Source organism: Leptidea sinapis, chromosome 20 (genome assembly GCF_905404315.1).
Source record: "Leptidea sinapis chromosome 20, ilLepSina1.1, whole genome shotgun sequence".
NCBI lineage: Eukaryota > Metazoa > Arthropoda > Insecta > Lepidoptera > Pieridae > Leptidea > Leptidea sinapis.
This window is the reverse complement of record NC_066284.1, coordinates 9953348-9980767: the sequence shown is the minus strand read 5'-3', so window position 1 is coordinate 9980767 and position 27420 is coordinate 9953348. Positions and strand designations below refer to the sequence as shown.

General features: G+C 34.4%; 1 protein-coding gene across 3 annotated transcripts; it reads left to right on the top strand.

Annotated features, from left to right (window-relative positions):
• Positions 1-1384: 1384 nt before the first annotated feature.
• On the top strand, positions 1385-22538 carry LOC126970142 (uncharacterized). 3 transcript variants are annotated; one of them, XR_007730543.1, is made up of 11 exons: positions 1385-1535; positions 8089-8163; positions 8933-9065; positions 9675-9751; positions 11008-11056; positions 11731-11835; positions 13433-13508; positions 15345-15579; positions 17307-17415; positions 18115-19263; positions 19639-22538. XR_007730543.1 is itself a non-coding variant. In XM_050815888.1 (10 exons), exons 1-10 carry the CDS (start codon positions 1473-1475, stop codon positions 19155-19157), a joined length of 1965 nt encoding a protein of 654 aa, XP_050671845.1. In that variant the 5' UTR covers positions 1385-1472; the 3' UTR covers positions 19158-22538. The 3 variants fall into 3 exon arrangements, 2 of the variants coding, with proteins under 2 accessions (XP_050671845.1, XP_050671846.1); XM_050815888.1 differs by having other exon boundaries at positions 18115-22538; XM_050815889.1 differs by having other exon boundaries at positions 1396-2148; positions 18115-22538.
• The last annotated feature ends 4882 nt before the right edge of the window (positions 22539-27420 follow it).

Below are 27420 nucleotides of genomic sequence, written 5' to 3'. Positions count from 1 at the left end.
GAGTTCTTGGACCACTCCCATTCGGCCGTCTCAGCAGTACAACTCAAAAGTCGCTTTAGAAAGTCCCATAGATGCTCAATGGGATTAAGATAGGGACTTTGTGATGGCCAATCTAAGTGGTCCCGAATTAACTAGCGCCTACTCGAGTGTGTGCTCGAGCATTGTTGTGCATAAACAAAGCAGCACTTCCTGTAACAGGTAGCGCTGGTTGTACATGAGGATTTAGGAGTTCCGCGATGTACATCGGTCCACGTCACACAATTTGGGACAAATCTTAAACTTCAACACGCTGCCCGCGTAGTCATTTAAGACCCCTAGCTGGTCTTCAACTATGCATAACGACTTCTAGAAGTCTCCTCCTCACAGTCCATACACTAAATTTCACTCAAATTTCTAACATTTTGAATATTGTTTTTGTAGATAGACTTGCAATTTCGTAAAGCTTGGCTCAAAATATGGTACTGGGTTTAATACATCATAAATGTTTGCACCTACCGGGATTCGAACCCGGGACCTCTAGCTCTGACTTAGTAGGTAGGATCGCTAACCACTCGGCTCTATAATCGTTCTTTTAAGAGCAAATCAGTATGCTTAGTACTATAAAGGCTCAAAATGCACTATTTCTATTTCTGCGATCTATTTTTACGAAAGTATAAAGTTTGAGGATATGTTTCGATATATTGTATTTATATTGTTAGTTGCAGGTACTACACATACAAACGCATTTAAAGTATTCTATTGTCATCGATGTTTTGATAAGTGTGCAAAGTTTAAATTTCAATCCGCAATATATATATATATTGATTCTTGTTCATAATACTTCGATTTACATAAATATACAAAAGTATTTTCATAACTTTCTACAACGGTATTTACCTACGCAAAGACTTGATATAATTTTATTTATAGGTCCAATTGGGCATCAAATCAAGCCGAGGTGCACAGAGATCTCGTAAGCTTTAGAAAACTCGAGTCCAGGGCCGTAAATAAGATAAAAAGAGTTCGAAAGAGTGTCAAAAACTGTAGTATTGCCGTATCGTGCCATCTATTGAGCAATCATCACATAAATTGACGAATATTGCCATTTTTTTAGAACATTTTAATTTTATGTTGCCATAATTTATAGTAGATGACAAGTTATAGCATTTAGTTCAGTATATTTCACATTAATTTAATAATATTTGTAATGACGAAACTTATTAAAAATAAATATAAAATTAGAATAGTGTAGAACTAAGTAAAATCTGTGATTAGTTCAGTGTGCTTCCTGCCATCTCTTGAGCGTCAGACAGAAACTTTTTGATTTTAATGTCAAAAGAAACGGAAAAACACGAGTGTGCGTCGCCTCTAGTAGATATCAGCTGAATTATTCGGCTAAAATGCCCTGGCACGGGCATACGTAGTCGTCGGTCCGCCATTACGACGCAGCCGAGACACGTTCGTCGTATTTAGTTGAATATTTTGGTTTATAAATGAGTAATAACGCTCATGAGCTAAGTAATCGGCTTCTGAATGCGTTGGATAGCAATTACAATGTAAGTTTCCGAAATTTGAAGATTTTATATCCGATAAGCTAGTCGGAGATACGGAAACGGTCTGCTCAGACCTGTGACACCCGACTCGAGTTGCAATTTAGCTTACTCAGAGGTTGTTTTGGAGTATAAAAGGCAAGACCGTGAGGTCGTAATGCCTTAACGATATTATTGAATAGTTTAAACAAGTTCAAGGAGGATTTCGTCTATATTGTGTGTGTCTGGATAGCTGAATACGTGAGCGTTACAAGTGATGTACGGGGCCACTGACGTCGCCAGCGCTCCTCTCGTCCCTCCGTCCCTAGTGCCAAATGTTTTGCAATGTGAAAGTATGGAATTGTGCCACGCCTGATCTTTCTTTTTATTTTGCTTTATCGGGTTCGTGCTAAAGGCCTTTTTTTGAAGAAATAAATAATTATCTAATTGTTGATGAAACGCGTGAGCTGAGTACTCGGACGCTAAACGATCATTCTATCATGTGCTAATATTTCAAGTAGATACCAGTTTGACATGAATAGTTATGATAGTATTTTAACACAAACGAAGGTCAGTTTGGTTTTCACATCCCCTCGTCATCAGGCACCATGATGGTGGCCGTAACGAATCTTAGCATGTGGTATGTCTTTTCACTTTTATTATAGTCTGTTATATAAATTAGTTTATTCTTAGTTTCAATATCTTAAAAGAATACTTATTAATAATTACTTCATTGTACCAATGGTACTTCTAACCTTCTTTTTGTATAGCAATGTGCAGAAAGTTGTCAGACAATTTACATGGTTAATGAACCTGGATTAATTATTCAACAGGAAATAAGCAGGGGTCAGAGCCATGTGCACTAGGGTTAAAGATTCTAGATGGTTATTCAAGTATGTATGGACTCCTAGCCAAACCTGATAAATGAACCATGTGGTATATTATACAGAGATGATTGGAGCTAATTATAGTTTTTCACCAAATCATTAAAAACAAAAATATACAAAATGGAACCTTTGATCCTTTGCCTCAATATTGATTTTAAAATATCAATTTATAATTTAATTTAACTTTGTTAATCCTCTGTCACTAAAGACCGGATAAACATTTAAATTTAGTTACTCTGTGTAAGATTGCTTCTAGAAACCTCTATTATTTCAGATACTGTTATTACATAACTTTTATTACTTAGAAATGTGTATCCGACTAGGATCCAACAATAGTACTGGAACATATAGAGGCGATAACTTTTTCTCTAAAATATTTTATACAGTCCTAAATGTGCCAAATTATATTATCCCTTAAAATCAATTACCGACACAAGTTGTAGCATACATGATGTCATTAACTTAAAGCTGTATCACCTAATATTATATTCTCAAGCTAAAATTTTTGCCTTATAGTTTTTACTATTTTACTACACATTCACTGGTAGCCCTAGGAAGTTATAAAAGATATAGTATAGAATGCCTGTGAGCCTATTTTGTGTGGAAACACCCTGGATTCCCTTGTATTGTATGGCCAGTGTGAGTTGGCAGAACTCATATTTTGTATTTTACCACTAAATATATCACTATATATTAAAAAACAAAGTCCCTTGCCGCATCTGTCTGTCGGTCTGATTATGATAAACTCAAAAAATACTGCTCCGATTTTCATGCTCATTTCAACAAAGGATAGCTGTGTAATTGTTGAGGAAGGTATTTTTATATAATTCGTTATGGTTTTGAATACATTAACAATATTTGTTGGAGTTGTTGGAAAGAATTAAGCCATCGGGGAGCTTTTAAAGGAAAATACTGTCTTAAACCATTTGAGATATAATAAAATAATGTATGGTAGAATTGTGTATCTTATATAGGTCTACAGAAAAGTCTGCAATGGCATATGTCTATCCTCATATATCATATAATTACTTTAAAAATTGCCAATTATAAAGTGATGAAAGCTATTTACACAAACACAATATTCATCCTTATCATTTTATTACTACATATTATAAATACATCCAGAAACACTTTTTTGTTTCATTTTTCACTCATTTACTTTGATTACACATTTCCGATGGCTTTAGATTACATTATTCTGGTATACTTACATCATTTTTTTTCTATTGACAGAACAGTGTCTGTCAGGTCCACAAGTAAATAGTATGTAATGGCATATTACCAGGATTTTAGGAGCTTCTGAGTTCAGTCCCCCATTATCAAGCCATTAAGAATAACATTGAAGTATCACTAAAACTCCTTAAATTACAAATTAAAAGCTGTTGGAGATATCAAAGGGATTGTTTAGGTTATTTGATCATTGAGATTATTAGGTCATAACCTAATAACCTCAACTAATATGTGTTAAAATACCTAAACTTGCATTTGGTACTTTTTAATTTCAATATACCAGCATATATATAGCTGCAAGAGCAAAAAATAATACTAGGAGAGTTTCTTCTCTCTTAAGTTTTCTGAAGCAGTTGTATTAATTTAATTAACATACAAAATAATAATGATTGAATCATATTGGAAAAAATAGTAGCATTTTGGCTTTTACGAGTTTTATATCCAATACATATTATGTGCTATTAAAATGCATTTGTCACAACATATACCTAAATATACATAATGGTTTATGGGCTAAATGTGAAAGTGTTAAATAAACCTTTCAACAGTATATACGGATGATAACCCTCAACCCATTGATGGATACAATCAGTAAATTATTATTATTATTTATTTATACTATTAATCATTGACAGAAAGAATCTTAAAAGCTAACATAGTTGCGCAAAACTGTTTGGACAGTTTGTCCGCAGGATCAAGTCTCTTGTAATACATTAATGCTTATTAGAACATTGATTTTATACAAATGTAATTAACAAATAAAATCTAATTTTAATTTTAAGGCAGTGTTGACAATAAATATTTCTTAACTTTAGTTTTAAATTTTCTTATACTGGTTTCTAGTCGGATGTCCTCGGGCAAGCTGTTTAATAGATAATGACTGACACAAGCAATAAGTAAGCAGTGACTCAAAGAGCACAAAAAAATATGTTGTTTATTCACTGTCTCTATTCTGATAAAATGTATGTGCTGCATTCCTCTATCTTTGTTCCAAATCAAACTGAATGAACTTCCTTTCAGTGTGATATAAGATTCCAGGTTTATATGACACTACCTTTATGTGTACACCTACCTAAAAGTCTGGCAACACTTCTATGATCCTTCTGGTTTTGCAAGAGAACATGGGTGAAATTGTACATTTAGCATCAGGATGCCTGTGTGCTTGTTTTATCATTACCTGATAAAAAAATCTGCCATTACTATTCAACCCTTGATTACTTAACTCAGAAAAAAAGTCCACAAGCACTATTGTAGTGTACAGGATGTTGACAATTTTATTTTTTTCATTGATACGAGCGTAAATCGATTGTTGCCTATAAAACTGGTTGTAGCTATAAAATGAGCTACAGGCTCAAGGCTCTTTATAATCAATTTCAATTTTCTCATAAAATTTTGTTACTTGAACTTTTCACACAAATTGACTACGGGTACAGACAGATATATATTTTACTTTCACAACAAATCCTTTATCTTTTTACAGTTCATTATATAATATATTTCTATTTAACAGACAATAAGTATAAGTTATATTATGAAGTTTCTTACCAAATCTCAATATGTAGGTTATGATACAAATACAAAATTAATGAATGTTCTCATGTGAAGATGAGCATGGCACAGCTCAGTGCAGGAAATTTTTAAAGTCCTATTTCCACACTGTGCTTTTTTTGTTTGTCAAGTTCACATTTCAGTTGTGTATCAGATTGCATCCGTCATATGAGAGAGACATGCCACCACTATGTGTGATGATGGTTATTAAGTTGTAAGAAGTGTGTACTCTGATACTCATTTCCCTCATGTGGATTTCTGTGCCACAAAGTGTTCAAAAACAAGAAGAGATCACTTTGTGTTTGTTCACACTTTAAATTATTGAATGTGCCAAACAAAAGTTGAAAAGAGAGATGAAGATGAAAGGGCTCAGTGTGGACATGGCTTTTAGAAAGTGGAAATCTTTACATAGTATGCCGGCTTGATGGGTACCAGGCCAGTGTGAGCCTTTTTCTGCTGTCAAGCAGTAATGAGCAAGCATTATTGAGTTTCAGGGCAATGATGATGCTAACTTGCTTAAATATGAGATAAATGACATTGGCAATTAGTTGCTGATGTTCAGTTTTAGGGAGCTGCTTTGGTTTTGTGATTAAAATTGGATACTTTTGAAAAGTATCCAAGTATACAAAGTATGATGAAAATCAAGAATATTATTCATATGGATATACAGAGTTACTATAAGAAGTTAAGAACCTAAAAAGTGATACACTTTGATAATGATTTGAATATTTTAAATTCTGTAATTATTGTCAAATACTCTATGTAATAAATAAATAATTGTCATATATTTCTTAGGTTTATCTCTCATATAGCAAGTATTATCTATAAAGTTACCAAATGAGCTTTTACATAACTCAGTATATCAGTTTTGTATCATGCATATTTTCTCAGAAATCAATAATAAGGTTTAAATAGGTTTTAACTTCTTGGCAATAACATGCTTAATGCAGCTCCTTGTAATATCTTAATTCTTCCTTAGTATAATTCAATAATGAAGGTTGTGTTTATTTTAAAAGGCATTCACAGTTTAATCAACAACCTCCACATCACTCTGTTCTCAGGCTGTTGTTAGACATTCTTAATATTGTGTCCCAACATAGCTCTATGTTTATCTTTTTATTATGTACAGTTCCAATATAAATGTGATGTTGTAAAGCGATCACATCTGCCCATGCTCTGCTACAAAACCAGAGGATAAATTTTGCCTTGATGATGGTTTCACTTCCAGGGTCAGGGTGTATTTGATAGGTGTTAACGAATTTACCAATGTGATTGGTGCCAAGATTGAGCAAAGTTTTATTTGCTTATTATACCTGAAACAAGTATGCATGCTGTTACATTATAATTGCCAAACACAGATAATATTACTTAAATTAAACATTGTGTACTAACTTAATATTATTTTGTTTAATATATAAAATTTGTCTTTTGATGTTTCTGCTATCTGATATATTATTTTGGACCAACTCACAAATATCTTTTTTTCAAACAAATTGTGAGAGAAGATTTGTGAATGTTGTTGGGAACCTGTATGAGTACCTGTCCTGGCACAAGCATCTGCATATTCTGTACCAAGGATGCCTGTATGGCCTGGTATCCATGGGCTATGTTCATGTTGAGATTATAGCACTCCTTCAAATTTTCTCTTATGTATAATTGGAATCCTATTTTTTGAATGAAATGGATTTGAGCGGATTGATTGAAGGCAGCTTTTGAAGTTTGAAGGTATAATAGAATTGTTCAGGCCATGAGGCTTAATAAATTAAAGAGTTTTGAGTTTGGCGATAGATTCCCATGTAAATATGGAAGTGACAGTTGAACCTTTAACTTACAATTCTTGTAGAGGGGATCCATACTCTGCAACAACAAAAACAGTAAAAAAAACAACAACAGTAAAATCTTATGCTAATATCAATGCCCAGATCTATAAAAACAATCTCTATTTTACATAAAAAGAGATAACAAAATTAATGTCAAATCACCAACGAAATAATAAAATGTATTACATAAATTGGTATCCACCAAATGTGGCTACAACAAGCAAATCTTATACATAGAATATCTTCTATAAGTGGGTCTGTTCATATTTCATTATCTGACAATGATGCATACTGGGTGGCCGAGAAGTTGATGTCCAAAGCTAAAATTTGAATTGTATTGGCCAATGTTCTGGGAAGTTTTTAAAAATAGTAAGAAGCGATAGGCTCCCCATTTTATTTATTTTTTGATACCTTTAACATTTTCATGAATTTAGCTGGAGCAGTTATCTTGAACTTACGACCCAATTCTAAACTAGTTCCGCATTGTCTAAACTATTCATAGTTTCTTATGTGGTTATTGAAACTGTAGTTAATAATTATCAACAATAAAATTAAATACAAGTGTTCAAAAAAATTAGAAAAAAGTCCTAAACAACAATTAGGTGAAAAAAGCGGATAAAAGGGGAAAAAAAATATTATCTCCTAAACTACGCAAAATCGTAGAACATACATAGGGTTGATTCGGATACTCATCACCATGAGGCTTTGAAATTTTAGCTTTGGACATCAACTGTATATTTTAAGATTGAAGGTTTTCATAATATGTAGTCACATATTGTATAATGCCCTCTGACATTTAAATTTATATAGATATAATCTCAGTATATCATTGTTAGTAAGAATGGAAGCAATTAATTAACTTTTTTATTTATTGTGTTTGTTGTTTAATTAAAATTTAAATTTTTGTATCCTATTGTTTTGCAATAAAGTCTAACAATGTCACATATTATTACTGACATTCATACTAACAATGGGCAGTATTTTTAAAAAGATATTAAACAGTTTTTGTCTATTTCTTTAAATAGAATATAATAATTAAGATTTTTAATGGAGGTTATCTGAATACATAATAAGTATGTGTCTCTTATATTTCAGGTCGTCGACATGCAGGCAGTTAATGAAATCATATCCATATTGGAGAAATTCAATATCACAAAAGAGCTGCTGGAGGTATGCTTGGAATAAACATTTACATAAACAAGTATTTATTAATAATTTGTGGATCTTATCCAGTCAATGTTGCTAACATATTTATAAGCATATTTATGAAAGCACTTTAATATTAACAGATTTTGATGAAATATCGTTTAATAAAATAATAAATAAAAAAAAATGTTATCATAGGGTAGTTTCTTATTGGCCAGTAAATTTGTCCTTGGAGTAATAGTACAGTATAGCTGCTGTAAAGTGATCACTGTCGCCCATGCTCTCCTACATTTCGCCTTGAAGGTTGCATTTCTGTCGTGTTGTCTCAATGAATCCAGTGCTCCATGTTGACCGAAACACAATAGGAATATGTATAGTGAGTATACTTAGTGACCCGTATAGTAGGTATGTTGTGCAACTTAATGTCAATCATGGCTTTATGGTTATCGTTGGACTAGCTGTATTTCAGACATCATAAAATCAGTCAATACGAGATTACTACACACACACACACACACACACAACTCGTTACTGTCGTAAGTATTATTTATTATTATTGTCGGAATTTCCAGGACGATACGACACGGGTACCTTAAAAAAAAGTTGCGTTTAAGGCCGGCAACGCTCTTCTGATTCCTCTGGTGTTACAAGATAAGGTGGGCGGCGGTGATCACTTAACACCAGGTGACCTGTACCTATCCCCGTTCCTCCGTGTCCTCCTTTTCCGTTAAAAAATTGTAATAAAACTACTTATATAAGATGTGGCATAAAATGTGGGTATACCTTTTTGCAGACCACCCGACTTGGCAAACACGTGAACGAGCTGCGGCGGAAGACAAGCGACCCAACGTTAGCGCGACGAGCCAAGGTGCTGGTAAAGAGATGGCGGGACCTCGTTATCCCCACTGTCACATCGCCTGGGCACGGTTTGTACTTTGCCTTTTCATAAATTTACTACAACATTCATCATTTCCCAATCGGAATCGTCCCTGTGGAAACTTTTACCAACACACCGAATAAAGGCCCTGGAGATCCAGTCACAATATTTCTACCCTCGCACAAAACCATGGAATGTATTTGCCGGCTGCGATATTCGCGAACTGATACTACTCAAGAACCTATAAGTTTTGACCAAACTCTTACTTCAATAGCCAGCAACCATTCATGTACAATAAACAACTAGTCACAATCTCGCTCAAAAATTGTCTAAAGCAAAACTCTGCCTACGCGTCTATTTGGCAGAGTTTTCGTTAAAAATTGTAAGCGTATATAATAGAGTTTAAACATTACTGCCACGAAATAAGGTATTAATTTAAATCAATGTTTTAATGTTACCTGTATAGGTAAATTAATGTATTCGTATTGATACAGCGTCGCTCGGTCTTTTTTACGAGTTTGGCTACGCACGGAGAGACACGGACAGGGAACGAAACTGCTGATGCACATTGTGACCTTTACAATAGCCTCCATTGACCCGGCATTGTGAAGTTACAGAGTAGTATGAAGTTTATCTAATAAAGTATTTTGTTTCATAGGTTTAAACCGTTCGTCAGCAGAGCGGCAGATGCGTCGGGTAACTGGAACACCGCTCACATCGCCTGCGCTCATGAGGGTAAATAATTTTGAATAAGTACTATACAAAGATGAAGAACAATCCCCAAACCAGAATGTGTGTCGCAGACCGATAGCAGAAGTAAGACTATAAGGCAATATTACACAGCAACTATTTCATGTTGCCGGCTTTTATATTAAGTAAAGCCTTAATAATAAACTCGCTAATGGTTTTTTTTTAATATTTGGCAAGGCTACTATACTTAATATTCATACTATACTTATATATAGGTCCAGTGGTTAGAGCTGAAGAGGGGTGCGCCAGACCAGAGATGACAGTAATACTCCATATTATGTGGCCGGACCAGCGCTTTGTAAAGCGCTAGAACGTGGGCCGTCTTAAGTATTGCCGCTATTTAGGCCAAATTCTTCGAAGCCAATTTGGTTTGCCTTCCAGATAACCGCTGGTATGCATCGCTCGAAATTTCGAGACCCAGTATTCCGATACTAGGCGAGGCTATAAAGATTGTCGAAGAGCGGTAATACGACGAATGGGTTGTTTTGTTTTTTTGGTAAACGCATAAACTCGAATTTTCTGTGGGGAGGCCTAATAGCAATACCTAACCTGGTCCGAGTTGTCTCCTTTTTTTTGGATAGGATGCACAAGGGCTGACTTCCATGGGTCTGGGACAAGCAATTCGGCATTGTGCCCGATGTAGTCACCATGAGAAGATCCATTTCTGGTTTACCACTATGGGACCTGTAGACACGCGCGTTAATGCGGGCGTGATCCTCAAAATCCACCACAAGACCACTTTCGCGCCGGTTTTCTGTGCGAGCTTGATACTTAATCCGGTCGAGTCTGGCCAGTGCTGTCGTCATACGACGGTACCTTGACTCTTCCACATCTAAAAGTCCTAACTCGCTTCATATGGGCCCACTTGGGCCCTGGTCTCCCCTATTATTTTTATGCCCTGATCTAGCATAGGGAAGCAATTTAGCAGCTAAGTGGCTCCCAAAATAACCACTTATATGCCTACAATTTTTCTTGAGAACCTTTTTATATTGTGTTGCGGTCACATTTCATAAAATCGGTTAATCCAATTTTTTTATTCAAAATAGTCTTACTAATTCAATTTTGCGTCAACACATGATACACATATCAATTTAAAATAAAAATAATACATAATTGTTGAATGCACAAACTAATTTGATAAGACAATTTATAGACAAGTAGCAAATAACGATACTTAAAGGTGTGGTGTGTCACTTTCTTTGTGGTTGTGAAAATTAAAACAGTAAAAATTATATTTACAGCAGGGACTGAGTCCAGCGGTGCCGAGTCCTAGACCACCGTCACGACCAGGTAGTACAATATTATTTTTATTTTTTGTAAATAAAATAAATCTGCAATATTTAATTAATTAAGAATAAAATAAAATTGCAGTTGTGTTTAATCAAGTCACACCTGTTGATAGTATTAGCCATCTTGTTGGGCTAGTTTCGATCTCCTATGAAATAAATAGATTTTTAGCTATTTAATTGTGTGTACTGTAATGTGCATTTATTAAATAATACTTTAATTGCAATGTGCAGTAAAACTGTGCCCGGGGACGTCCACTACCGACGAACGACTGTTAAGAAATGAAGTTGCCGCTGTGTTCTGCATCCGTTATATATAGCCTCAATGTCACTCTCGATGTCGTGACAATGATTATTAACACATATTCAGACCAGATGTCAAGACATTTATATAATTATTAATGAGCGATAAATAAGTAATATTAAATAGATATGTATACACTACATTTACCTTGAGCCTTTCATTTTTTTTTTTTTTCATTTGGGTACTAACTGTTTGTTCAGATCGAATTGTGTCACTAATGGCAATGAAATAAGGTTTTCAGTAAAATATAATACATGTACATCACAAAGAGTTATAAAAAAAAATTTCAGCAGCAAATCGAAAGTACTTATCTCAAAGAACTTCCTGTAAGTGAGTATTGAAGTATATCTTTTTATAATATATGTTAATTTCAGCTTGGGGCGGCTACGAGTCGGACTCACAGGACGTCATACTGGTGGACTACGAGCCTTCGCCCCCCGCGTCCGCGCCCCGTACCCCTGACAAACCTACAACACCCAGTCAGTACACGTGATTATAATAATTGACTTACTAGCACATAGATTATCACAGTATACAGATACTGGATGCCAAACGACGATATATTTAATACAAGGTACCTATAATATACTTGGTGACCCGACTGACATAGTTCTGTTCAAAATAAAAGAATCTTTCATGTAGTATTTCGTAAATTCCATTCTTAGCTGACCTCTACTTGACGGAAGCAATATTTCTACCAAATTTGAAGTCTCTAAGCCTTATGGTTCCAGAGATATTGTGATAAGTCAATATATAGGTGGAAATCTCGTAAATATATAGGTAATAAACATCTATAATATTAATAATAATAATACTTTATTTCCAAGATAACCATACAATTCTTAAATCTAATAACTAAAAATAAGGTTTTTTTCCCTATGGAATCCTAAAACCCAACTGGGTGAAAGCCATTTCAATCCATTTCTCCGTCGCCTGTTAGATCAAGCCAGTTTTTCCAGCAACAGCCACAATATCATATTCCCACAATCTATGCGACTACCATGACATATTTTGCCAACAGGTCTGTGCCACTTTGTTGCCCGAATTATCCACCAATTAACTGCATAACGTGAAATGTGGCCTGTCCATTTCCATTTCGATGCCAGCTGCATGTTGAAGAGCACATTAAGATGTAGTAGACCAAATAGTTTCATTTTTTATTTATTGATTTTTCTTATCTTATGGTTTCTACTGTCCATTGCATGCTGTGTTGTAAGTATTGTATTTCAAATTTTGTTGGTATAGACCATAGGTTCTCAACGTGGGCGAAACGCCCCCTTGTGGGCGTTTGTGACTTTCGGGGGGGCAGTAGAAGACCCAGAGAAAATTAGGGGGCATTGAGATGGCGCAGATGGGGCGTGGGTAGATTAGAAAAAATATAGTCTAAATAGGCAAAAAAAATACACGAAAATACTCTAGAAAAAAAACATATTCTCAAAGTGGGCGGTGAGCAAAATAAGGTTGAGAAACTATGGTGGTATAACCATGTACGGCTTGCGTAGGCTAAGCTTGGTAAGATGGATGTATTCATTAAAAGCCTTATTATATTATGTCAAAATCGTGAAATATAAACATGTATTACTTGAAGACATTGATCAAACACAGGACCGTTGCTAAGTTAGCCTCTGAGACAAGACTTACACAAACATTTATGTAAATTTGTAGTACAGAGTTTAATACCTCTCATGAATCGATAGTTGTTGTTAAGCTTTTCTGAAAAAGAAACTGAATGAGTATTAAGGTCAACTGGTTGTAAGTGATCATCACCACCCACACTTACAATACCAGAGGATTCAGTGTGTATCCAGTGTCATACCATTCAATACAATTTGAGTGAATATGGATTTAAGTGTCAGGGAAGGTTCAACTTGACATATAGGTCGGCCCAACTCTTCTTACCAATAATAATATGAGCTTGCATGGAAGTTAAATGTGAATGGAATAAAAAACAGGAAAATTATTTCTCTACCATGGCATATAAAGGTCCGTAGGTAATCCCTGACTATTTGTTGAGAGAAAAGTATTAATAATATTATGTGTGTATTTAAATAATATTTTTTTTTTATTATTGTCTAGGCGTGAAACGAGCACTGTCACCCGAGACAAATGATGACAAGAAGGCAAAGAGGGATAAAAAACTTAAGAAGCGAAGGTAAGCGAATTCATTGTATTAAATTGATTGATATAAAATGTTTTTGATTGGTTAACATACTAATTAATAGTAGATTGTTAATCTAGGGTCGAAAGAATCCATTCCCGAGGTATTTAGTATTCAGAATTTTTGAGTAGGAATTGATTTTTTAACCCGTGTTAAACACTCAACTTTTCATTTCGAATAAGAGGAAAATAAAACTATTTGTTTATCTAAACTATTCGTAGATAATATGTAATAATATTAGTAGTACCTATTTAAAATTAATTGTCAAATTAGGACAATTTATGTCGACTTTTTGAATTTTAAATATGGAACTCACCGCGTAATTGTTGCGGCTTATTCCGCTCAAAGAAGTTTGTGCTAAGTTCACACTGGCTTTTACATAAAAGTCTACACAGCTGACAGCATTTCCATTTTTATAGTTCATTCCGGCCCTTGGGTGGGAAGTAATTTGTATGAGTTTTTCCCTCTCTGTGGAGGGAAGCAACATTTTTTACCCAATAATTAGATCAAAACAACAATACTTTCCGAGTATGAGAAATGAAAAAGCATTTACTACTATTGTAAGTATGGACAAACCGACAGCATGACAATGCATGAACAATTTTGGTCTGTCAATGTGTGTGTTAGTTAGTGGTTTATTATTCAAACTAGCAAGGAGCTAATGCCAGGTGTGACTGATTGTGACTTGTTAAAACAAAATCAGTTACCATTTCCTTTGAATTCGCTTTCCTTTTCTATCTTCGTTAGAAATGTTCTCTCGCACCCTTTGTTTGTCTATATGCTAGTATATTGGAAGTTTATGGTTAACACAATACCATCTAGCTATCTATTTTTCCTATTCTGGCTGCTGTGGAAGTATACCCACCAAGATTTAAGTACGTATTTGGTTGGTGTTAACGAATTTACAGGTACAGGAACAGGTACGTTAATGATTGATGCCAAATTGAACAGTTTGATTTTCTTATTAAATCTGATACAAGTATACATGCTGTTAGATTATACTGGACAAACATAGATAATTTTACTTATATAAAATATTGTTTTTAGTTATAACTTAATATTATTAAATTATTTTGTATAAAAAGGAGGGTGGGTTAGGGCATTTCAGGAGGAATAAAATTGTACAAGGAAGACTTCATTTAAGGGCAACTAAAGAACAAATGATCCACATTTCATAGTCACAGAGAGTATGGTCTCTAATTCTAAGGCCAAAAATACTGGAGTGTGAGAGATTAGTTTAAGTGTAACTGGCAAACTGTTGAGATTATTGTTTTATAGGGGATCCTTAATTTCGAGAACCAACCCTGTTTAAAGGAATTTCGGCTTGAAGAACACTATAATATTGCCTATCACAATACTATAGACATGGTGATAATCCGGCACATGGCTAATCCGGTACCCCTTCTGTTCTTCTGAAATTAGAGAGGCTTTACTGTAGCAAATTTTAAAGGAAGCGCGCTAAAAAATGCCATAGTTTCATTTTACTACACTATTTTAAATTTCGAGACATTATTCAATATTTCAAAACTAAAATTTTTAATGCCTGTATATGAGTGCAAGACAATGATATATTTAATACGATCTACATACTTAAACATATACTCATATCCATGACACGGAAACAAACATCCATATAAAAATATTACAAACATACCATTGAGCAGTGGCTTGGTGACTAACCACTGGGCTATACGACTTGTGTCGTCGAACAACTATTATTTTACGTTTACAATCTATTTACATATTTACTAATGATAATATGGGACACATAATATCTCATTCTTTACCCGCGCTACTACTACGTATCTCATTAAACGTAACTATTTGCAGAGGTCATAGCCGCGCCGGTTCAGGCACGGAGACGACAACACCAGAACCGGGGGCCTCAAGTCTTGGGCCCCAAGGGGTACTTGGTACCTCTAACCTTGGTTCATTGGGGCCTGGGAACCATACATGGTCAAACAGGAATGGTTCGAGCGAGCGGAGGAAGAATGGCTGGAGGAGAGAAGCGGGAGATCAGTATGCAGCACTTGTCAATCGTTTACCACCCGCAGGCGGGAAAAAGGTAAGGCCTTTTGCATTTCAAGCCTCAGCTCTAATAATATCCTATATAAATTTACAAAAAAAAAACAGTTGTCGTGTATATTTTAAAAATAGTTGTCACTCCACGACAAATTCGACCTTTAGGAGTTCGATGGCATACCTAAGTCTATTTTGACCAAAGTGTGGTTTGAGTCCTTTCTGCTTACATACGTCGAATTGTTATTGACTAATTTATTTGATAATACAAAGTTATGTGAGTAACGTACACTTTTCTTGTGCGAGTGAGTAAGAAAAAGAAATCGAAAGCGAAGGTTGTGAGTCTAGAGAACGATTCAAAGGGACAAGACACAAAAAAATTTCACCTCATGAGCGAAAAAATACTCGATATAAGAATAATACTGTTATATGAAAATAGAACACTTCTTTCGTGTCACCTCCAAATAAATGGACATTAGATAAGAGCAATGGCGGCATGGCAGTTTAGCACTAGAAAGGCCAAAAACAAAAGGAGATGAAGATTTTTTTTCACTGAACTAGGTGAGCAAAAATGATTTCCTCGTTGCTTTTATGCAGCAAAGGCACCATTTTTGAGCTAGAGAGTAGAAAAAGGATTTCTATGTATGTATTTGTAAATAGCTAAGTGTATATGTGGCGACGATTGGGTGAACATGATATTTACGTTTTCTGTTCCTTGAACGTCTACGAAGATAATAAGCAGCAATTAAACTATTCGTAAACGCATACCTTTCGAGTGTGCCAGTCAGGTCAGTCTGTTGGTCAGGAGAGCACTGAATGTTACAAACTGACGGTTGGTTAGTACGTATCATGAGGACGAAATGTACGCACCGACGGTCGGTGGAGCACTGAAACCGGCCTAAGCGTCCACGCAACATGACGGGGCTCCACCACATTTTTCGGGCGATCTTCGAGAGGATCTCCTAGAAGAGTACGGCAATTGAGGGATGGGGCGAGGTTGTATCGCTTGACCGCTGCGGTCTCCCGACCTCACGCCGCTCGACTTTTACCTTTAGGGACAAGTCAAAGAATACGGGTTCCGAAAAATTTATGACATTGAGGAGAAAATGGCAGTCCGGGTCGTACAGTACAGTATTCGATGCAATTAAGACTGACACGACGGTGTTACAATGTCGTGAAACGTTGTCGCTGCGGTTGAGAGACGCTGAGCAATTGGATATAATAATGTATTAGGTATTTAATACAAAATTTTCGTTGTTTGTCACCCCGCCCGCCGTCCACCCCCGCGCCCTTCGCAGGTAACATAAATGAAATGGGTGTGTGTGCGGGGAAAAATGAAAATTGCCGCAGGCAGAGGTGTCCAAACTTTTATAATTTGGTACGATATTACTCTTTTTTTTTCACTTTTGTATGTGTTTATTTCTTGATAATCGATATTTATATGTCAGGATATTTTTAAAACCCTGTATATATAATAGTAAATAATATTATGTGGTATTATTATGGATCGTATTAGTAGAATACGACTGTATCTGTCTCTCTCGGGTACACTCGGCGGTCCCGAGTTCACGCGCTCGAGCCTTTTTACTTACAAAAAATGTGTGCGGTATGCCAAAAGAAGTTTCACTCCAAAAATTGTTGTAAGATTTTTTTATTTTGTTGTGACATAGTACTATGTGCCGAGAGATGGAGGCATTATTTTTAAGGTTCATTACAATTATATAATTATCCAACTATATTGAAATGTTCAAATATAAAGATGAATATTTATAGGTAAAGACGACGGCAGAACTGCTGGAACAGATCCAGTCGCGCGGCAGCCGAGTTAGTCCGGCGCCACGATCGCCCGGCTCGCCTGACGTCATGCTCATAGAGCCAGATGGTGGGTATATGTTAACACCTTGTTATAAATATACTGAAAAATATAAATATTAATTATTTAAGTCATTGGAAAATATATAACATTTATTTGTGTATGCTGAATCATTATCACTATCGAATAATCTAGTGGTACCACTGTATTCATATTTATTACTCTTATAATATGAAGGTCGTTGCTTCTTGGTTTGTCCAGTCAAATTGATATTTGACTAGTTAGACCAAAATGTAAAACTAACACTGTTTGGGTAATAATTTTGACTACACAAAAGTAGTATGGGAGCTTACTTAGCCATCACGTTTAAACGAAATTGCTTTAACTGCCGTCTAATAGGATTAACTTTTAATTGTACCTATTCAGTCCTTAGCTGTGGTGGACTTCCATTTATTGGCACAGTAGTTTACACTCACAACAGTCTATTCCTTACTTTGACTAATTAGGTGCACCTATGAACCAATATTATATATTATTATATTCAATGATATAATATATTAAGACCCTATTTTGAATAAAAGTATTTTAGCAAGGTCCTTATTGAATTGTATAAAATTCTATTTATTTAGACACCTACTGACTCTGTTTGTTTCTGTTATTCCAAAACTGATAATTGTTATTCCAAAACTTGGGAAAAATAATCAGTTTATTCATGTTCACCTAAAAATTTAAAATTGAAATGTTAATTTTTTTGTCTTTTTTTTTCAGAATGCCTTGTGAAAGTTGACTCCCCTCTACGGAATGGTGATATAGAAACTGCGCCTGCAGCAGTTTGGCCTCTTGTGCCTCTAGAAGAGGAACGAGAGTGGCCCCCATGCACCTGTGATCCTGATGGGGAGCCAGATGATTCCTGCCCAGCTAACTTGAGGACCACAGTCCATCCCGAACATGTGTTTGCACTTCACCATACATTCATTCACAATGTAAATGGAACCAAAGCCCCATTATTGCCACACAAATTTGCTGTCAGGCCTGCAACACATCCCGATGATTCTAATCTATTCTCTTCTGTTGTTCCTCTATATAAATACTCTGATTATGCGGATGATTACTGTGTGAAAAACATGTCCGAAGTTCCTCTGTGTCCACACTTGCCTGTGAACGAGTTTGCCCCTTCACCACCTTCTCCTCCCCCAAAGCCGCCCCCTCCATCTCCTAGACCCTATCCTATTGATGAACCAAAACCACCTGAAGATAACACAAATGAAGACTCTGAAACAAAGGACATAGATTTAAAGATAAATGTGGATAATAAGATGGATGTAGATATGAATGTGGATATAGATATAAAAGCCCATATAGATATAAAAACTGATGTAAATATATCAGACATAGATATTAAACCATGTCTAACAACATCAGATGTAGAAGAGAGACTGAAACCACTCCCTGTTTCTGAAGAGTCAGTGCAGCTGACTGCGGAGGAACCTGTAAAAGAAGAAACTGAGCAAAAGTTTTCTGTGACTTGTCCAGAACATAGGACAGTGGAGCGAACGAAAAGTATGGATGGACAGAAATTGTATGATAGTTGTGTTTCATGTATCAAGTCAATACCGTTTAGTTACGGACAGGCTTTAACTGCTCCAGTGTTACCTAGTGATCTTTCAAATGTGGACTGTTCTTTAATCAGTACAAGTGAGACAGAGAGGGACTCTCTTGGCCGCCCACTCAGAGAAGATCAATTTGCAGAGTGGCATGAATGTGCAATGCTGGGGGACCTCATAGCATTGCCATATGTGGTCATCGACTGACATGCCTCCATTGTCTGTTGTTCCAAGTGTCCTTATAATGTTAAGTGAAAGTGTAAATATAGAGTGTGACTCGAATATGTGTTCGTGAGGGGACCGGTCTGATCAGGTTAGTCTATGATACACAATTTAATCTGAATCATGAGCAAAATAGTTTGATGCTTTGCTTCATCATTTGTCTTAAGTAGAAGTTTTGAAAGACTTTTTTAATACCTTTAAATCTAAAAATATTTTGAACAGTATTTAGATAATTCCATGAAAATAAGAGTCAATAATCATGACTGACCTTGTATTAAATTTGGTTATATAACTTTTTTCCCATTATATAATAAAAACAACTTAATAATTTATAAGTAAACCAAAACAAATAATTATTAAGGACATTGGTATATTTATCTGTATATACAACTGTTCAGTCTTTTTTACTACACAGTAACTGTGAGTTATCTTACAATGCTTATAATTTCATATCTCAAATCCATAGATTAGTTGGTGTAATCATAGACAGCACGATCAGATTTGATGCAGTTGAATTTTCCAAAGTGTATTGCCAATGTAATGGCAACTTGACTCTTGTGATAATAATGGGCCGGTCCCAAACAGACTGAGTGAGAAATAATCTCTTAGACTGTTGACATATTGAGTTGTTACCGATTGTGATTTATAATGAAAATTAGGTAATTAATAATAATAGGAGTTCCAATTGTGTATTATACATATATTGCTATATCGAGTCAAATATCAAGTTAAGTTATCTTGTCGACCACTATCTGTAAGTCAAAACTGTTGAAGTGATAATTTATTTTGAGTACATTTCAAGTTTTTGAAGAAATTCTACCTCGGATTGTGTGCTGATGTTCCGATTGTGTATTTGTTTTTGTTGTACATTCTGCTGGAACACAGTGGACCGTCCGGGGTTCTAGGACGATTTTAATGGGTCTGTTCTCTCTTGTGTGCCACATACTGTGCCAGATTGTTGTCAAGTTTAAGTAATGTCGTTTGGCTTACAACTTTACATTGATAGATTTGTTTTTTGTGGAATTGAAGTAAGACTATTTGGTACAACAATTAAATTACTTTATTACAAGGAATTAAAAATAGGTCCTATAAATAAATATTTAACAACATAGTTCTTATTGTTTATCTTATGTGTATATGTTATATAATTAGTATTTCAGTGTCTTATTTTGTTCTTCCACAATCACAGCTTAAACTGTAAAAACATCAGTTGCTAGCCAAACGGCACATAGGTTATTGGCGCTTTTGGAGGGCAATAGTAGATCACAGATGTATATATAATTTTGTAATACTTTATTCAATTTGTTTAATTATTTATTACTATGACCAAAATTTTTTGATATTTAGATACCTCTAAAAGTGCCTTTAAAGTAACAATGTGACTTTTGTATGTAATAATTGTTTATGGTACTTCAAAAGTAATATAAATTTTGTAAATCCAGATTATAAGACTAATTCTACATTAAATTTCCTTTCTATGCTGGAACTGGAAAGTTGAACAAGAATTTTAATGATAACAATTAACAATTGACAGCAAAAATTAAATTAATTGTAAATATGAGTTAATGATAACTCTGTTGCTATAGTCTAAGAGCTGCAATATTTTATCATGTTGAAGTTTTAATTTTTTATAAACTTATCATCAATTATATATAAATTATCGTATATATATAGTAGGTATTTCTTTATTTTAATCTCCACTTTGCGTTTTCTTGTTAATATTTTCTAATTTCAAGCTTTTTATAATGTTTTCCATCTGAGTTGGTTTGATTACTGCTAAAATGTTTTCCTTACCACTCTGTTGTTCTGTTATTCAATACTATTGGTAAATTAATTGTAATAGTTACTGTTCATTATGTTTATTATTTTTGTTTTGTTAGCTCTACTAATTATTTAAGGTCGTCAATTCAGAAGTTTTTTACATTGTTTATAGAAATAATTTTCGAGTTTCTGTAGTAATTTTATAGAAATTTCAGTCAAACTGGGTCTTCCTATCATTGTTCATTAATATGTGACTGGGGTCATATCAACTTAGAAACACTGTGCAACGTAGTTCATTCCAAATACTGCTTAGAAACGCACACACACATCCACATGGTATGGATGATATCTTAGGTTGTGTCGCATGGTGTATGGTGGTGGTAATCAGTGGCAGGCATCACGTCAGACACCTCTTTGGAATACTCCTCATGATAAATTTGGTAGAGGGAAAACATTAAAGCCACAGTCTGTCGTTTACTGAGTACATGATGCTTGACACACCATCAAACGGTTCATGCTGATACTGATACCCCATGTGTGGTCGTTCTTGCTATCTGTAGAGCACAATGTAGGCCTACTAGAAGTATTTGTTGCGTTGATTTATTGACTCCCAGGTTTTCCGAAGCCAATTTGGCTTTTCCTTCCAGATGACCACGGAAATTGGCAGTCAATGAAACCACAAATGAGCTTTTCGTGGTTAAAATGCAGACTTTACTCATCTGAGTGTTTATTTGGTAAACTTGACACTAATAACTGATAGAAGAAACATGTTTCTTCCTGCACTTGTAGTGATATTCCTTGAGTAATGCATTATATTCATAACAATACATGCTGGAGGTGTCCAACATATTAACATGCATAAGAAACAGTGTTGGAGATGGCACACCATTGTACAATTTCAAAGGTCTGAGAAACAACCATCAAGTACCTGCTGTGATCTACTCTAGGGAATACTCTATGATGAAAGTCTAAAGAGTTTAGTGCCATAATTAAACAAAAGCTATCCAGACTAGAGAACCAAACCATGCTTTCGAAACCTGCCACCCGTCTGCTTTATTCAATGTCGTACCAAAGAAACTTACCAATTCCTTAAAGTATGTAATTCCACTTGAAATGTGTCTGTACATTTAAAAGTTTCATAAATGCTATGAACTTTGTCCTTATGTACTGGACTAATTCCAAAATAAGAATTATTACGAACCAATTTTCAAAATTGTAAATTACATCAGATAAAAATAATTGAATATCTATGTATTGTACTATACAGAGGTCTCTTATACAATCTTATTCGTTCATTCATCTTGCACTTGGTGCAATCTCTTATTAAATTTTTATTTGTCTTATTTATAGTTAGTAACACATTGTGTTGCCAAATGTTTGCTCAAAATTTGTTATATAGATTAAAATATATAGTATATTGTTGTTTGGTCTGAAAATTGATGGAGTCTGTTGCATTTGCACAAAGAAATATCACTTTGTAAATATTGTACGCAGTGTCTCTCTCAATGCCACCTAATTATCTGATTTATATTAGTTTATAATGATTTGAAAGGAAATTTCACCTTTTGGTTTAGCAGTTTCCTATATGAATGGATTTATATCCGACAACAAAATAATTAATTTAAAAATCTGGGGCATTTATGAAACAAATTGAAGATGTGTGATAGTTTACTATAAATCCAATCCACATTTATTCATAAAATAAATATTATATTGTATTTATGAGTTTACATAAATGAAAATCTACAATACTATATCCATTTGAACTAGTATTATTTATTAAAATAAAATATTAATTAGAACCTTATCAAGAAATTTTGTTAAATTTTATTGTTACTGTAAAATTAATATTCGGTTACAAAAACAAGACAAGACTGTGCAGTATAGCGGTATACACACATAGAATTAACAAACTTACAAATATTATATTTACCGGGGCCATACATATACACACTGTATAATACAATGTGGCGGTACAGTGGCGAAATTAAATGAACACCCGGGTACAACTTCTTAACTTGACTGCCGATTGATCGTAAACTTAGAACTTTTACTAGGTATTAAAATTTAAAATTTCATCATGTCTAAAAAAATCAATTATATATTTCAATTTATTTTTAAAATTTGTTTTTAATAATACTATTTCAACAATGCAGTGTAGACAAATAGAACTTTCACTAAATCCATTCAATATCAGTTAAAAGATATACACAGCACTAATGTTGCACAATATGTCAGCTGTATAGCTACTGATATACTGCTATGAGCATTTCGATGAGGCGAACTAACGAGATTTCTATCCAAAAAGTGTCTTAACTACATATATATACATATATACATATATATGTATATATGTATATATATATATATATATATATGTAGTTAAGACACTTTTTGGATAGAAATCTCGTTAGTTCGCCTCATCGAAATGCTCATAGCAGTATATCAGTAGCTATACATATACATACATATACATACATATATATATATATATATATATATATGTATATATATGTAGTTAAGACACTTTTTGGATAGAAATCTCGTTAGTTCGCCTCATCGAAATGCTCATAGCAGTATATCAGTAGCTATACAGCTGACATATTGTGCAACATTAGTGCTGTGTATATCTTTTTTTTATATATATATATATATATATATATATATATATATATATATATATATATATATATATATATATATATATATATGTAATTTTAAATATCAGGAGTATGTTGTTGACGCGATCCCATAAGGTTTTCCCCTACCAAAAAGTGCCCAACGTGGCTAAAGAAGTTTTCACTCCAAAAAGTATAAAAAAAATTAAAGTAAATACATAGTTGAAATTTGAAACATACGAATTATATACATATTTAAAAAGCAAAACTAATCACCCTAAATAATGGGCGCTACTTATTTACGAGTTCCGAACGGCCACGGCCCGGCGTGGAACAATTAGGTGTAATAGTCTTACAAGCATGTATATTATTTGTTTCAGATATTATTAGAAAATTAAACTTTATGTAATCTGAACACCGATTATTACCGTTAAACTTAGAAGACACATACTCAAAGCTTGGTAGTCTAATCTAACGTGATTCTGACAAATCTTTGGTATATCTTCCACACAAGCCACAGTAGGAAGAATAGAATAGAATAGGTGTCAGTGCCTACATTAGCGCACAACTACGTCATTACATACCTACAGGTCGTACCGAAATAATATTATTAAAATTGATATATATAGGTGAATTATGTATTTTTTATTCATTTACTAATATATTATTAAGTAGATCTACCGGTGCATTCATTTTCATTGTCGCTATTGTAACTCCACGTTGTATTACGTCCCACGCTAGTGGACACCTCCCACGTGACCACCGGAATAACGAAGTGTTTTTTTTTTAATGAAAATAAGGGACGAGACGAGCAGGACGTTCAGCTGATAGTAATTGTTCCCCTTCCCATTACAATGCAGTGCCGCTCAGGATTCTTGAAAAACCCAAAAAATCTGAGCGGCACTTCAATTACGCTCGTCACCTTGAGACATAAGATGTTGAGTCTCGTTTGCCCAGTAATTTCACTAGCTACGGCGCCCTTCAGACCGAAACACAGTAATGTTTACACATTACTGCTTCACTGCAGAAATAGGCGCCGTTGTGGTACCCATAATCTAAGCCGGCTTCCTGTGCAAAGGAGCCTCCCACTGGTTGTGTGTTGTCTTTAAGACATGTTCCGTATCATGTTAGGATTTCATTGTTTACCGAGGTCTCGCTCTTTCATTTTATGTTATTTCATATATTCGTTTCTGGATGTTAAATTGCAAAAGTAATTTACTTACGTCATTCCATGAAGGGTGGATCAAAGTGATTTGCGACTTAATTTATGTATGGCCCCACAGATTTAATTTACTATCATCAATCATAAGCTTGAACATTCTGCTCTTAAGCCGGGTCTACATATCCATGCCACAGTTCTAAAGCGTAACAATCCAGAAAAGAGTTCTCAAACAAAATTAAAAAAACAAGTGTAGTTGTTACTGTACAAAACGAAAATATCCTAGACTTAAGAAGATAAATTTTAAGGAACTACTAAACTGCATTAACTTATTGACTTGCTTCTCTTTGGTAATGGTGGGGTATCGTTTATGGAACAATTTCTCGTACTTATCTCAAACTTACTGAATTTCAGACTTGTTACACTTTGGAACTGAGGTATTGGTATAACGAACGACCAAGGCGGCAGAAAGGGAAGTTAAACCTATTGCCTGCCTTTGTTCAACATTGTTCTTTGTATGTGGACAAGCCATTATCCCATATATGCGTGGTTGCTCTAAAAGTATTGCTCGCTGATAACAACTTTGATTGGAATAGAGAGCAAGCATTATTACACAATAAATAATATAAGTACATCTGACAATCTACAAATTTATTTTTAAAATAACAAGTTTAAAACATCTGTAAAAAACTCTTTGCGAGCCGCCATATTTCTTTGGGATTGGCCGACGTCACAATCCACACGTCAGTTTTACTGTAAAGTTATACTGATTTTAAGTTTTCATGATTGTTAATACACTGGAAAAAGCTAATTAAAAATTATTTAATTGGTATTACAAAAACACTATTAGAAGTTAGTCCTATAAAATATTTTTTCTGAGAAAGAGTTTATCTTCGTACAGTGTTTGTATATTTTGTTTTTATAACTACATATATATATATATATATATATATATATATATATATTATAATTTGTATATTATTATTACTTGAGCGGCCACGCAAATGTATTTTAATTCACTCTTCAATCAATAAATACTTATGTTAAAACATTACACACGAACAGCGTACATACATTAATACAATAACTTGCGCCAAAAATCAACCTTATTGCTATTGGTTTATGATTTAGGTGACTTAGGTTTATATTATATTTGTTGTTTAGTATTTTTGTATGAACCGGTTTGAACGGATTGTGAATGGGTAAAATAATATGTTATTGATAATTAATTATCTCGACAACCACATAGCCCAAACAATAAAATTATTAATTGTATTTTATTGTTTTCAAGTTCTTTTTTCTGCTATCTTGATAGCGAAGTATAATGACACGTAACAAATGTGAAGTCAACCTTCTATCAACCTTAGCAAATTACTCGTGAAAATTTATTGAAGTAGGCGTTACTTTGCGGAAATTCATAATTATACAAATGATTTGAGTTTTCTTTAGTGTTAATTCCGCCAATATTTGTCTTTAAACAATTCGACACGTGTTTCGTCTCTACACGAGGCCGCCAAAATCGGGCACAAGTCTCTCGTGCCAGCTCGGCGGAAGTAACACTAAAGAAAACTCAAATCATTTGTGAAATTACTCGTGGTCAGATAATTTATACGTCTAGATATAAATATTCTCTTGCTGCTAGACAACCGATGAAAACAGGCCAGGTTTTATTACTTAAAGTCTCGCGATTTCTATGTCACTTTGTGTTAGTGTGCGTGCATTGATCAATATAGAACTGTCGACTTTATTTTTTTTGACGTTTTCGTAACTGTCACAGTCTATCTGCGTAGATATGATAGATATATCATTTATGCGTCTGTATAAATGATGTGATATGGACATTTTCTACAATACCAGATGGCATAATTTAATGATTTCAACAGCAGACTACTTCATGAATGGTAGATCTACAGATTTTCGTTTCCTATTTCATGAGTTTCGTCACCGCGTTATTTTCCTTTCAATCCTGTATTGAGAGAACACAAGAAATCTGCATATAACATCTAAATCGAAACCATTCACGAAACGATGAGAGGTGTAGCGTACCGCGTTACGATCGATCACATATCACTCACCCTTACACTTCGGATATAATGACGGCTACGCCGGCGTAGAATTGGCAGACACTGTCAACTATTTAATTCTGCACAGTATTTTTTTAATGAAATCAAAATGTATCTGAATATTTATTACTCTTATTAATAATGTTAACGTTATACATTTTTACCATTTGCCACCTCTTTTGAAAAGTGAGCTTTAATAAGAAGAAGTGGCAAGAAACTAATAGCCACTTTTTAAAAAGATGTACAGCAGTTTCGTTACTTTACAAATTGTTTTAAATGCAATCTGTGCTAAGTGATCAACATAAAGTTTACTTGATGATTGATCCGTTATTGGGCTGTGTGGTTCCTGTTGTATACAAAATATATCGCAGTTATATTAATCGTACTATAACCTAGATCTAGAACTAGCAAGTATTTTTATTATGTACTGTCGTGTGTGCATGATGCTCTCTTGTGAGTTTATTGTCGAATTATCTCAAACGGACCCATTAAAGTCGTCGTCGGAAGGCCTTACGACAAAAGCGCGGGTAAATCCGGGCAGCGAGCTTGTAGTGAAGTTGTAACCCGGAGACTGCCATGTTGGATTTATCCAAAATTTTGGTATAATATAAAGTGAAATATATGTGTTTTTTTTTAGAAATATGTTT

Coding starts and splice junctions, on each gene's coding strand:
- LOC126970142 (XM_050815888.1), top strand. CDS start 1,473: ATGAGTAATAACGCTCATGAGCTAAGTAATCGGCTTCTGAATGCGTTG. Junction 9,752..11,007: donor CATCGCCTGCGCTCATGAGG/GTAAATAATTTT, acceptor TTATATTTACAG/CAGGGACTGAGTCCAGCGGT. Junction 11,057..11,730: donor TAGACCACCGTCACGACCAG/GTAGTACAATAT, acceptor TGTTAATTTCAG/CTTGGGGCGGCTACGAGTCG.